A 12163-nucleotide genomic window follows, 5' to 3' on the forward strand; every position below is an offset into this window, starting at 1 on the left:
ATTTGGCCAGTGTATGCTCATAACATAATACACAGGTTCTGGCTGAATCCAAAGTAAAAGTGACCCCTACATATCTAGCACAGTGAACTACACATGAGTCTATAAAATGAAGTCATCCGGCACACAGAATCTGAATTTTAACATGCAGATGATAACTGGCAGATTTTCCAGACTCTTTGGCCAGACCCTTGATTGCTGGTACAGCGAAGGATGGATTCTATGGGGGGGAGGGGGCGGGGGGGGGGCAAAGCTTGTCCGGGCAGAGTGATGACTGCTCGTTGAGAGGGCTCCTTAGGCCGGGATATTAATCCGGCAGCAATCTGCATACAGCGGACTAATGGACTCGCAGCTGTGATTCCCAGAGGCCCATGACATTCTAGCGGGCAAAGTGGGACATATTTATTGACCGCAGGAAGTGCGGCGCTGCGGGTGTAGCCGGCGTGGTGAGCAGGGCCAACGACTGAGTGACCCGACCTGTGGGCAGAGTTGGAGCGGCAGGCAGCTGTAAAGGGAGAAGCCACGCTGGGTCTGCTGTGGCCGGCAGCCACCGTGGGGAGGAAGATGGCTGCTCTGGACCCCACCGGTGTGCAGCCTCTTCTTCACTCTGGATGTGGAGCTCAACTGCGCCTGAGGGGGGACACATGTCAGCGGTATGTGGGTAGGAGCGGTGCAGATGGTTTTCCCCCCTTACTCCCCGGCCCGCCTGAGAGGCAAGCTGTACCTCGGGGCCCGGCCCGGAGAGTGTCTGCGTGTCAGAGGGAGGGGGGGTGGGCCCTTGTGACACTGCTCACCCACGCTGCTTGAGGGCTCCGGCTGTTGGTGGAAGCAGAGATGGGCCCCCAATGCTCTGCGGGTTCCCCTTGCTCCAACAGACTTTCGTTCTTGGCCCTGGGAGGAAACTTTGCCTGCACCACAATCGGCGATGGCGGAGGGCAGCGTGGCCAGCCCATTAGCCCTATCTTGCACTGGTAGTCTGCGTTTGTTGGAGGACATTGATAATTACACTCCGAGGGCTCCACTTGAGGATGCGTATGGGTGGCCAGTCCTTCTTGGAGTGGCTCTACCTCCCCCCTTGCTAGGCTTCCTGGTCAGCCTGCCTAGCTCTATAAACTTTCTGTTACCTATAAATTCGGAGCTGGAGCTCCCTTGATCCACCTTGGAAGCTGGCCTCTCCCTGCTGATAAGTCAGGGCTTTCGTGTGGCGCTGACTCTTCTCAATGGGGGATCGCCTTTGGCCTGGTATGACAGGCAAGGTGTGTGGGGTGTAGATGAGACTAAGCTCCTGGTACCTGCAAACGGGAGCTGCACCCTCAGCCTTGTGGGCGGCGGGCCACTGGCGGGGCCAGGCCAGACTGTGCCCAAGAAGTACACAGACACTGAGACTAATGATCTGGTGTGGGGAGTTGATACAGATGAACGTGCTGACCTCTATTCCTGCTGGCGCCTCTGGGCTCCACTGCAGATCTACCCACCATGGGGAAAAACGATGCCAAACAAATTAAACTTCAGTTCAACAGCAGGTGCAGCACCAGGCAGGGGGAGCCCTGCGCGCACTCTGAAACATCCCCTGAGCTCGCCGATGGCCAGTTACAGCAAGATGTAGACATTGAGAGACTTGTTGAGGTCCGCACCAGTTACAAGAATATTGAAACAAATTTGGATCTGCTTACTAACCGCTTGGAGCAGGTCAAGCAAAGAGTAGTTAAACATGATGACCGCATTAACAACCTGGAGCAATGTGTATCCGATACAAACAATGCGCAGGCTGAGGCAAGGGAGCAGGTGCTAAAAATGGATAAGGTATTGGTTATCGGGGCCAAGAATGAGGACCTTGAATCCCGCTCCCGCCGCAATAGTCGCTGGCCTCACAGCGTCCACTAATATTACTAAAATGGAGGATTTTATTGAGGCCATGCTGCGTGACCTCTTTGGGGAGGCACTGTCAGCTGTGTTTACAGTAGAGCGTGCGCACAGATCGCTGCCCCCCCGTGCACCTGCCAGGCCAATAGTGGCACGTCTGCTGAACTACCATGACCGGGATGTGGTCTTGCGCATGGCACGGGAGCTGGGCACGATTCAGTACTAAGGCAATGCCATTTCTTTTATCCCGACTTTGTCACTGTACAGGCGGTGCGAGTTCACCCCGACCAAGAAGATGCTCCAAATGTCGGGGATCTCTTATGACTTACCAAGCACGCCAAAAAGGTGACCTGGGAGGGCAAACAACACTTCTTTACTGACGCTAAAGCTGCTGTCAAAATTGCCAAACGACTTATGGCGCACAAAAGCTCCTCCAGGTCTCCCACAACTTCTTGGACTAACCAAACATTGAGCAACAGCGAGTGATTTCACGTAACCTGCTGTAACTGTTGCAACTATTGGCATACTGTAAGACCTTATGTTGTCAACTGTGTTGCTATAGAACTGTTGACTGTTCACATAGGTATATTCTTTTTTTTTCGTCTGCTCATCGCAAGTTGGCTACCTCCAAACACAAGTGCTTACTGAATTATCAGTCTGTCTTGGTATTGTTGATCCCTGCCACCCTGATAGGGGTTGTTTGCCCGGATTTAGTTCTGTCCCACAGGATGAGTCCCCTTGAGTTGTGTTTCCAGATTCAGTTTCTTGGAAGGATGGGAGGGGTTGGTTCACGACCAAGTTGGGTGGTTGTTGTGGGTGGGGGACGGTGGAGGCTGCTGAATATTTCAGCATTGGCAGATCCAGGTATAAAATCATTCTGGTGCGCTATTCATGTGCGGAAAGCTACAGTTCACTCGTTTAATAGCACATAATCAAGTACTAATGCATAGTGTTAAATTACTCGCATGGGATATCTGGGGATTAAATGGCCACCACAAGGTCCATCACTGAGAGCTCCGCATCCAAGCTTGGGTCCCACTGGCTGTGTGAGAAATACACCTCTCTATACTCCAACTACAGCCAGGGGTGGCGATAATCAGAAAGGGACGGGAATGGTGGACGCGTAGGTTCAAGCTTGACACGCAAGTCAGATATGTGATTCTAACTGGAGACAACCTTCGATACCCTATTAGAATAATTGCGGTCAATGGCCTGAACATAGATGACCTCCCAACCGCCCCCCCCCCCCCCCACCACTTTTTCTGGAGACAGGCTGAAACACTGGGGCCGGAGGTGACCTTGTAGGGAGGTGACTTTAATGTTATATTAGACCCCAAGACAGCAACACAAGACAACACCTTCCACAGGCCACTGCCCTGTTGGGCCTACTCATGAAGGACATGACATTTGGCGCTCCAGAAATACATCGCTCAGGGCAGGAACATGGATAAATACTGCACATTCTATCTGGGCATGTTTAGACTACTGGTTGGTGTCACAGGATGTGGTGGCGTGGTTGACGCCGGCATCTCACCTTTCGTGCACACTTGCTCGGGTGCTTTTGGAGTTGAAACTGCTGGGGGCTCCTTCACAGGCTTTTACGTGGCGACTGCTGCTGGGTATGCTCGGGGACCAGGTGTTTCGAGAGGACATTAGGGTGGCGATGATGGAATATTTTGAACACACAATAGGAAGGACGTTACGGAGGGCCACCCTCTGGGAGGCATTTAAAGTGGTTATCCGTTGGGCATGCATAGCTAAAAAGGCAGGCGGGCTGTGTGCTCAACCGGGCGATCTATCCCAACTTAAATAGGAAATTCAATATCTGGAGGTCCATTTCTTTTCTGAGGGAACTCTGAGTATCCTCGCAGACACACGGGGCAGATTAGCAGATTATGAGGAGGCTGCCCAGAGGGAGGTACACTACCACCCGAGGGCATTCCGCTATGGGGAGTGTGAAAGACCAAGCAGATCCCTAGCCATCTTGATGCAGAAACCATGGGCGAGTGATTACATTACCGAATTGCATGACTAGGAAGCACACAAGCATGCAGGTACCGAGGATGTTCAATTCTTAATGCTATCGTTTTTTGCCTTGCTGTATCGCTCGCGACAGGATGACCCTCCCTTGGACCTTCCTAACTATTTCCTCTCCTTAATAAATACAGACAACATGGTACTCGTCAAGTTACTGGCCTCACAGCTGCTCCCACGATTAAGCCGGCTTCATACTGGGCAGCTCCACTTCACACAATCTTCACACTTTCTTTGCCATCCTCCACTCGATTGATCCAACTTTACATGCAGCTGCGTTTTTGTTAGACCCCACCAAGACATTCCATTCTCTTGAATGGCCATATCTGTTTGACCTCTTGGAGTGCCTGGGACTGAGCACCTCATAAGTTAGATCTATCAGATTATTATACACTCAGCCCATGGCCCGACTGCGGGATTAATGGGAGTATGTCCGGACCCTATGCTGTCACCGGGGACACCAGGCAGGGCTGCCCACTGTCCCGATCCTCTTTGCAATAGCAATGGAGCTGCTTGAGGCACGACTGTGCCAACACTATGCGCAGAGATGTCTGGCTGCCTTTTCCTGCTGTGTGCTAGCGTCCTTATACACTGACGATGTTACCCTGTATATACGGGAGCCATGTGTCAATTTAGACCATCTTCTTAGAGAATTCACTAGATTTGGGGGGGGTCTGGTATACATATAGCCATTCTAAGTGAATCTACTTTTATTGTGGCCCTCAACTGAGCCTTAACTTAACAGTTTTGCAAAGTAAACAATTTGTTGCTTAAGGTTGCTTAAAGAAAACATTCTGGCGTGTCTCCTTTCCAAATAGTGAATCTTGGCCTGCTGCTCCCAATCTGATTGGGGAGCAGGTTTATGTGAGTTGAAAGCGGCAGCAACGCCCCATATTTAACGTTTTTTTTTGTCTCCCACTCGGTGCACAAAGGTAGTCTGCAAATTATTCCCAAGAATCTCAGCAGCTTTGTTCTCCAAGTGCTGTAGGAAAGAAGGATCTGTTAAGAGAACCGTTTCAAATGTCATGACTTAAGGGTAGGAAAAGACTTCACGCAGAATCACCTAAGAAACCAGTGAGGGATCAAATACTGTAATCTGATGAACCTTTAAATTGCAGCCTGAGATCGAGATTATTATAACCAGAATGAAGCTGATACACAATTACTGGTTGAGTGCAGAAGAAAAGAAGGTATAATGCCAGGAATGCAGCCGTGAATGCCTCCAGGTATTCACTAGTCCCAGTTTGCGGACAACATTATGAATAAGTTACTTGGTGCAACCCGTTCAGGCCCTGTGGTTCGGATTTGAGGCACCCATGTTAATGTTGATTTTAAAATCCCCGCACATAACAAGTTATGATTCCCATTCAACAAGCTTTAGCAGAGGATTGTTAGAAAAACAGAGGACCCTGGAAATGGGAAGTAGGGGTCAACTTTGTTTGCAGTTGAGTGCAAAATCGCTAATTTGCCATTGACTACTAAACAGTAAGAAATTGCATGACTGCCAGACCACAAAGAATTCTACTTGTCTCAAGATAGCTTGTTGTAGACCTAATAAATTAGAGTGGAGCATGCGGGTCTTAATCTGAGCAAAATGTTTGGACTTGGTGTTGAGTATGTTAAGATTTCAGGTGACCATTATAAATTGGTTGGCCATGCAGAAAGAGAGAGCTTTTTATAATGACTGACTGCTGCCATCAATCAAACTTTTTTGAGTAGTCAAAGTTGTGTCCCATGACTACTGGTTCTCCATGTTTTTTCCAGTTTATTTGTTATGCCACCCCTTCCCATTTTATTACATTTTGGCCCCTGGGTCCTTTAGAGGCTCGAGGAGGGGGTGAGCACGTGTCCCCCTCCCCATATACATTAATTGCAGCCCTGGGAGGGGGCTCCCCGGAGTCCCTAGAGGCTCGAGCGGTGGGGTCCATGCAGCCCCCTTCTCCTTTATGAATGCAGTCCTGGGGTTGGGTTCCCCAAGGAATATATTCAGTAAATGTGGCCTGCTTGCCATTTGTCTCCTGTTTTTTGGGGCCTTCCCCCATGGGACCTACGATGTCTGGGTTCCCTACCCTGCTCCCTTGGCTGGCCGCCAATCCGAGCGCTTGCTTCCTGTGGAGCAAGCTGGCCCGAGGGGAAATAAAGCTCCCTGGGACAATCCTAACACTCTCTATTTTTAAATTAGTGATTCCACAAGAGTCTCTCTAGATTCTTGTGGACCCAACCATCCATATACACAATTATTTTTCAACATCATTTCTCAAAAACAACTGAACGGATTTACACCTAATCACAAAAAGCACAATCTGCGAACCAAAATCCATCTTCCAGCCAAAGTTGGTGTAATTCCATCCAGCAATTTTTGCTGTAGCCCGTCTTAAAGAAGTCTATGGAAAATGCATGGATATTTTTTGTTTTGAGAACCTTCTTTTTTTTCTTGATCGTCGCCTGACCGAGCACTCTAAAACTTTCCATGCGCAAACTAGTCAAAAAGTAGCACCTTTTCTTAGTTACGTGGATATTCCTCAAACAATGTCAGAGTTATTAGCAACACAAAAATGCTTTTCCTATGGAACAGCAGACCTAACTAAAACTATATAGTGGAGACCGCCACTAGATTAAAAACTAAAAATATATATATTATTTGGGATTGAAATAATGTCGTACTTTACATTGGGGGGGAAAAAGTAAATATTCACTAAGGTAAAAGGGTTTAAAAGTCAGTTAAAACATAACCATTTTAAATTAAAACCATTGAAATTTACCAGTTAGTTATCTCGGGTAACTATAACTCGTTGTGAGAAGTTGGCCTGATATATTATGTCACTAATTCTAGTGTACACCTTGTATCAGTCCAAACAACCCTTATGGTGATTGGTTGTAAAGTCAACCTTATAGACCAGCTATCCTAGTGGTAGCATGGACAAGAGCAGTCTTAGGCTAAACTCTGAATGGCATGTGAAGCCAGCTGTGATTCCATATATAATCCCTTGAATACCAAATGAAAGGACACCACAACAGATATATATATATATATATATATATATATATATATATATATATATATATAAAATAAAGTGTATTTATTCTAGTCAAACCCTCAGCACTCTTTATGAGATTAGAGGTAAGTACAACAGTCTTATTTAAGCATACATTAAGTCACACAGGTAAGTAATACAGTTAGACCCTAGGGGCCACGCAAACCATATACTAAGTAAGTGGTATAAGGACCACTGTCACGGAAGTAGGATAGGCCTAGGGAATCGCTGGGGCTACACTACACTAGCAACAGTTAGGAAGTGGGAGGCCCACGGGATTCAGGTGCAGAGTGGAAACACTCACGCGTAATGCGTAAAAGTCGATAGAAATAGTAGATGTTAGAAATTAACAGTTTAAGGACACTTCTGAAGCAGCTAGAGAGTCGAGACTTGGAAACTAGACCCTAGGATAGTCACTACCCTTGTGAGCACCGAAGTACCCAAGTTACCTAGCCCGCGGACTGCGGGTGCATAGGTGTGAACTTGCGTCGGGTTTAGTCGTGGACTTCTATGGATGCCTGAAGGAAAGTTGCTGACAGGCAGTCAGTGAAGAGTGTCCGGTGGATCCCAAGGCTGGGATCAAGAAGAGAGGAGACCTGCAAGCAGAAGGGACAGAGTCAAGGTCACTAGCCAGTGACCACGTGGAACCAGGAAGGAACCAGGCGATGTCGTGAAGATTGCAGGTGAAGGTGAAGCTTGTCGCTGCAGCCACGAGAACCAGGGAACGTCGAGGACGACCAGGACCATGAGGCGAGCTGTCCCACGAAGGCTCTTGCTGTCGGCGGCGTCGAAGTTGGACTAGGACTCACCAAGCCTTGGCAAGCGGAACCCACGAAGAACGGAGGACTTGCTTTTGGTGCAGACCAGGAAGGTCTGGGGTGCTTCTCTTTTGCAAGGAAGCGGGAGCCAGTCTGGAGGAGCCAAACCAGCAGTGAAGATTTCTGGATGCGTCGTCAGTAAGGCCACTAGCCAACGGGCAAGCAACCGGACAGGCGCGGCAAGTAGGAAAATGCAGAAGGGCCCCACGCAGGACTCGTGGAGTGTGGGGGGCTGATCTTCGGTGCAGATGGTGCTTGGGGATGGGGCTTCTCAATCCCCGGTGCACAACTTCGAGGGTGCCTCAGAAGCTGCGCTGGAAGATACTCGCCACTTTTCCCAGGTAGCCGGTCCCACGTCTCTCGTCGCCTCCACGGATCTCAGCTCGGCTGTGGATGTGGATCAGGGTCGGAGAAGTCTGGAAGTCAAGGCTCTGGTCGGGCTCTGCAGTCGGTCCCTCGTAGAACTTCAGCAAAGCAAAGGGTAGTCTCTTGATGGTGCCTGTTTGCACAGGGTAGCCACTCCTTGGCCACAAGGGAGATTCTTCAGTCTTCTTCTTTCGTCGAATGTCGAAGGTCCAGAGTTTCTGTTCAAGTTGCAGGTTCAGGATAATCTAATCTCCTGGGGCCCAGCTACCACTCTTATCCAAATCTGGGGGGCTGGGTTACCTGCTAGGTCATGCCTTCCCTTTGTCCAGTTTCGCGCCAGGACTGGGGCTGGAGTGCCCCAGCACCGGTTTGAACTGGACTATGCACGGGACACCTTGTGTGCCCCAGGCATGTCTCATTCTTTTCATCCCTCCCTGCCCCAATACACTAAGGCCTGTCTGGGGTGGTGTTCGCACCTCCCAAGGCAGGAAACCTATTGTCCAAGCCTCCCTTGCCGGGATCACTCCCAGCAGCAGGAGGTCAGACTCGTGTCTGTGGCAGCAGCATCCATTTTGTGATGCTGAGGCTTTGGTTAGTTAAACAGCAAAGTAGGATTTTAACATGTCTCTCCCTCTACAAAGGGGGAATAATATCCTCATCACCAGAAATGGTATGGGGGTATTATTCCAAAGTGTTAGACACCTTACACAACATGTTTTGATAAAGCCAAACCATAGTTACCATAACCGTTTAAGATTATAAGGCACTTTAAGAGTATATGGTAGGCTATATCATAGAACAGCTATAACGACATGGCTCCGAAAGCTGCAGACAGGCTCAGCTCATGCTAGAGCACCATCTCACATGTTACCAAGCACTCTGCCTCCAGGATTGTTAAGGCCTGCCATAGGAGTGGCTGATAGGTACACATGTGTCTATATTAAGGGTAGATATAGGTATACTATATCTAAGCAAGGGGTGATTACATGACCTTGCCCCAGCTGAATGATCAGCCAGTTGTGTCTGATTGGAAGGCCAGACCAGGCGTGGCATAATACATGCTGCAGCCCCTGGGAGGCCTAGGGTACACCTATGCCCTGGGTACCTAGGGTACACTGTACAGGGTCCAATAAGGTGATCCTTACCAATTGGGAATGTACCTAGGGTACATGGAGTCCATTTTAAAGAGAGAGCAGACAGCCTGAGACCCTGAATGGCAGGATCTCAGGCCAACTAAGTCAAAAAATCAGCTAGACACTAGGCAAAAAGTTGGGGGTAACCATAGTCAGATATCCACCTTCCTACACTCGTGTCCTAAAGGAACTATAACTAGTGCCCCCACCATGCACAGTGTTGTCATCAATGTCATTTCAGATGTTGCAGTGATATCGGTGATGTCATAGAACATCTTGAGTGATGTAATCTGTGAGGTAATTAGCAGTGCATGATGAGGGCACGAGTTAGTTATTTGGTGGAATTTTCTTCAGTCATTTTATGTGTATCGCTTACTAAAATTCCTATGGGAAAAACTTGTTTTAGGACCCCCGATTCTACCACCCAATCTGCTGCCCCCTTACTCTCATCCCCCCCCCCCGCCCCACACACACACACTTCTGCACTTAACAAATCTCCCAAAACATTCCAGGAAGGGGTTGGCGTGGATTAACCTTTTTTTTTTTTTGTGTGGACATTTTCATGAAGATTTGTCAAACTGTGCTAATGCTGTTAGCAAAACAAACAAAAAATAACTCTTCCTATAGGTATTCTGACCTAACTATAACTACAAAGTGACTGCTGCTACTGTGTAATATTAATATATATACATATATATTCTGTTGTATGACTGAAATCTGGAAGAGGTGTGGTGCAGCGGCCAGTGCGGCTGACACCGGAACACAGGGGCTCACGGTTCGATCGCCGGTCGCAGGTTAGCCCAGAATCATGTGACTCTGGGCAATAGCTTGCTTAATCTTCCCAACGGCCCCCAGCGCCGGGATACTTCGCCTGAGGTACCTTCGCGCTTTACAAATGCGGATTATGTATCCAAACATGGTATGAATAAGTAAATATCACCTGTAACCATAAGAAAATAAAGAATGTCTCATTACTTTTCCTTTATCGGTCACAGACCTCTCGGATCGTTGAGTCATCAAAAGTGAAAAAATATTCTGAAGTTATGCAGCGTTCGTCACCAGCTGGGACACATGACATGCTGGTATAGATGGACTGTACCTCGTCACCCGAAGAACAAGCTCTAAACACAAGGATCCACCAGGTCAAGGATTCCTTCACTGACACGGTCAAGGCGTGAATTTCCTGTGGTGCCCCATGGGCAATGAACTCATTTTGTCATGGCTTGGTGTCAAAATAGTGCAACAAAAGGACTACTAATGCACTGCACCTCATACTCTGCTTACTGCATGCGCCTCTAGCGATTCGTCATTACACATGTTATGCTTTTGAGGGATTAAAGCTGAAATTCTCACTTTAAAGATTGAAACGAGAGCTCGTTTCTTGAAAATTAAACCTTTTCATGTACAGCTTTTTTTTCACAGCTAAGGAGACATTAGAGTGTGGTAAGGATATTGACAGTCCTAGTTTAAATGAAATACGAGGTGAATTCCAAGTTTTATTCCGTTACACACTTCACCGGGATTCCCTCGCTACAGATTTAATATTCAATGATTACAATAGGCTTCTGAATTTCAGTGTAGATGGATTGAATCATGATGGATTTGAATGTTGTTCTGAAGGCAGTGCCCATTATGTAGGGGGGCAAAGAGGGCCTATTTCTGATGTCTTGTTTTCATTGTCGTTCGGTATGTGAATTGCAAACCATGCCCACGGGACATGTCTTGCACTGAAAGGGCATTAGTAGGATTGGAAGTTTTATCAGACAGCCTATCCACTGATATTCCTTGTGCGGTTGGTTTTTGGAATTGGAATGTGACTGAATTGGTGTTTCTCTGTGACCTTTGGAGTTCTGAACTTCTTCACGATGAACATTTTAGACTTAATACACATCTCATGGTTCAAGCTAAAGATCACAAGTATTATATTATTTAAATATATTTCTTTATTGTGTGTAGTAATTTGAGCCGTTTAAAATGTAAGGTACATGGTTTGATTATAACTTTGACTTATCCTACCATTGCTGATAGAGAGAGCACATACATTACAAAAATTTCAAAAAACCAATAATGTATCATTTAATACAACCTCATCAATCCTTCGCTACCCCTATACATTAATTACCACCAGGCACTTTTATAAATAACATTTGGAATTCAATGCATCATAATCAAGACAATCTATCTTTAGGTACCATTGTAACTTTCAGATAAACTCATACCCACTGGGAGACCAACCCACAAGGAACAATGTCTGGTCATCTTTGAGGTGAAAAGCAAGAACTTAAAAACAAGCTTTTTGGTTTCTGATTTAGTAACTTTTTACAATTGTTGGCTATGCAGCATGGGATTGCAAGACTGGTCACCATCACATGTGTACTAACAAAATAATCTCTTCTGTTAATTGTTTCATGTCTAGTGCCTTTGGTCAACCATTTGGAACCAAACACAACAGGGTATTTATAAATTAGCCTTCAGGTGCTGTTTGCAAACTCTGCACCTTCCTCATTGATAATCTGAAGGAATTTGTGGGTGAGATGGTGTTTTAAGTAATTGTCCCCTTCCTTGTTGTCTCGCAGGTACTGACCTAGAGGGGAAGAAAGTGTTAATCGTTGGCGCTCATGGAGCCTTGGAAGCGGTTTTGCTCTGCCTTCTACAGAGGAAAGGTGCCATGACCATGAGCTGCCAGTGGCACGTGCAGCGTCTGCAGAGTAAGGTACTGTTCTGGAGATGCCTTTCCACTATTTTTTGTAGACCATTAAAAAAAACAAAAAGTGCAAGAAAGTGCGTGTTTAAATTGTTTTCCACCACTATAAATACATTTGTGCTTTACCGTTTAAGGCACGAGCTATAGTAAGTTAATGTTTCTGCGTGCCATGTCTTGTGCCGCATGATAAGAGGCTGCGCGTTTTCGCACTGT

General features: G+C 47.1%; 1 protein-coding gene across 3 annotated transcripts in view; it reads left to right on the forward strand.

The window, feature by feature from the left end:
* Positions 1 to 12163, forward strand: part of MTHFD1L (methylenetetrahydrofolate dehydrogenase (NADP+ dependent) 1 like) — a 1409858-nt gene that overhangs the window by 140130 nt on the left and 1257565 nt on the right. For all 3 annotated transcript variants that reach the window (XM_085612491.1, XM_085612490.1, XM_085612492.1), the window contains exon 7: positions 11823 to 11959. In XM_085612491.1, coding sequence (XP_085468617.1) covers positions 11823 to 11959 — 137 coding nt within the window. The remainder of the gene's footprint in view (positions 1 to 11822; positions 11960 to 12163) is intronic.

This window comes from Triturus cristatus, chromosome 6 (genome assembly GCF_964204655.1).
Source record: "Triturus cristatus chromosome 6, aTriCri1.1, whole genome shotgun sequence".
NCBI classification, from domain to species: Eukaryota; Metazoa; Chordata; class Amphibia; order Caudata; family Salamandridae; genus Triturus; species Triturus cristatus.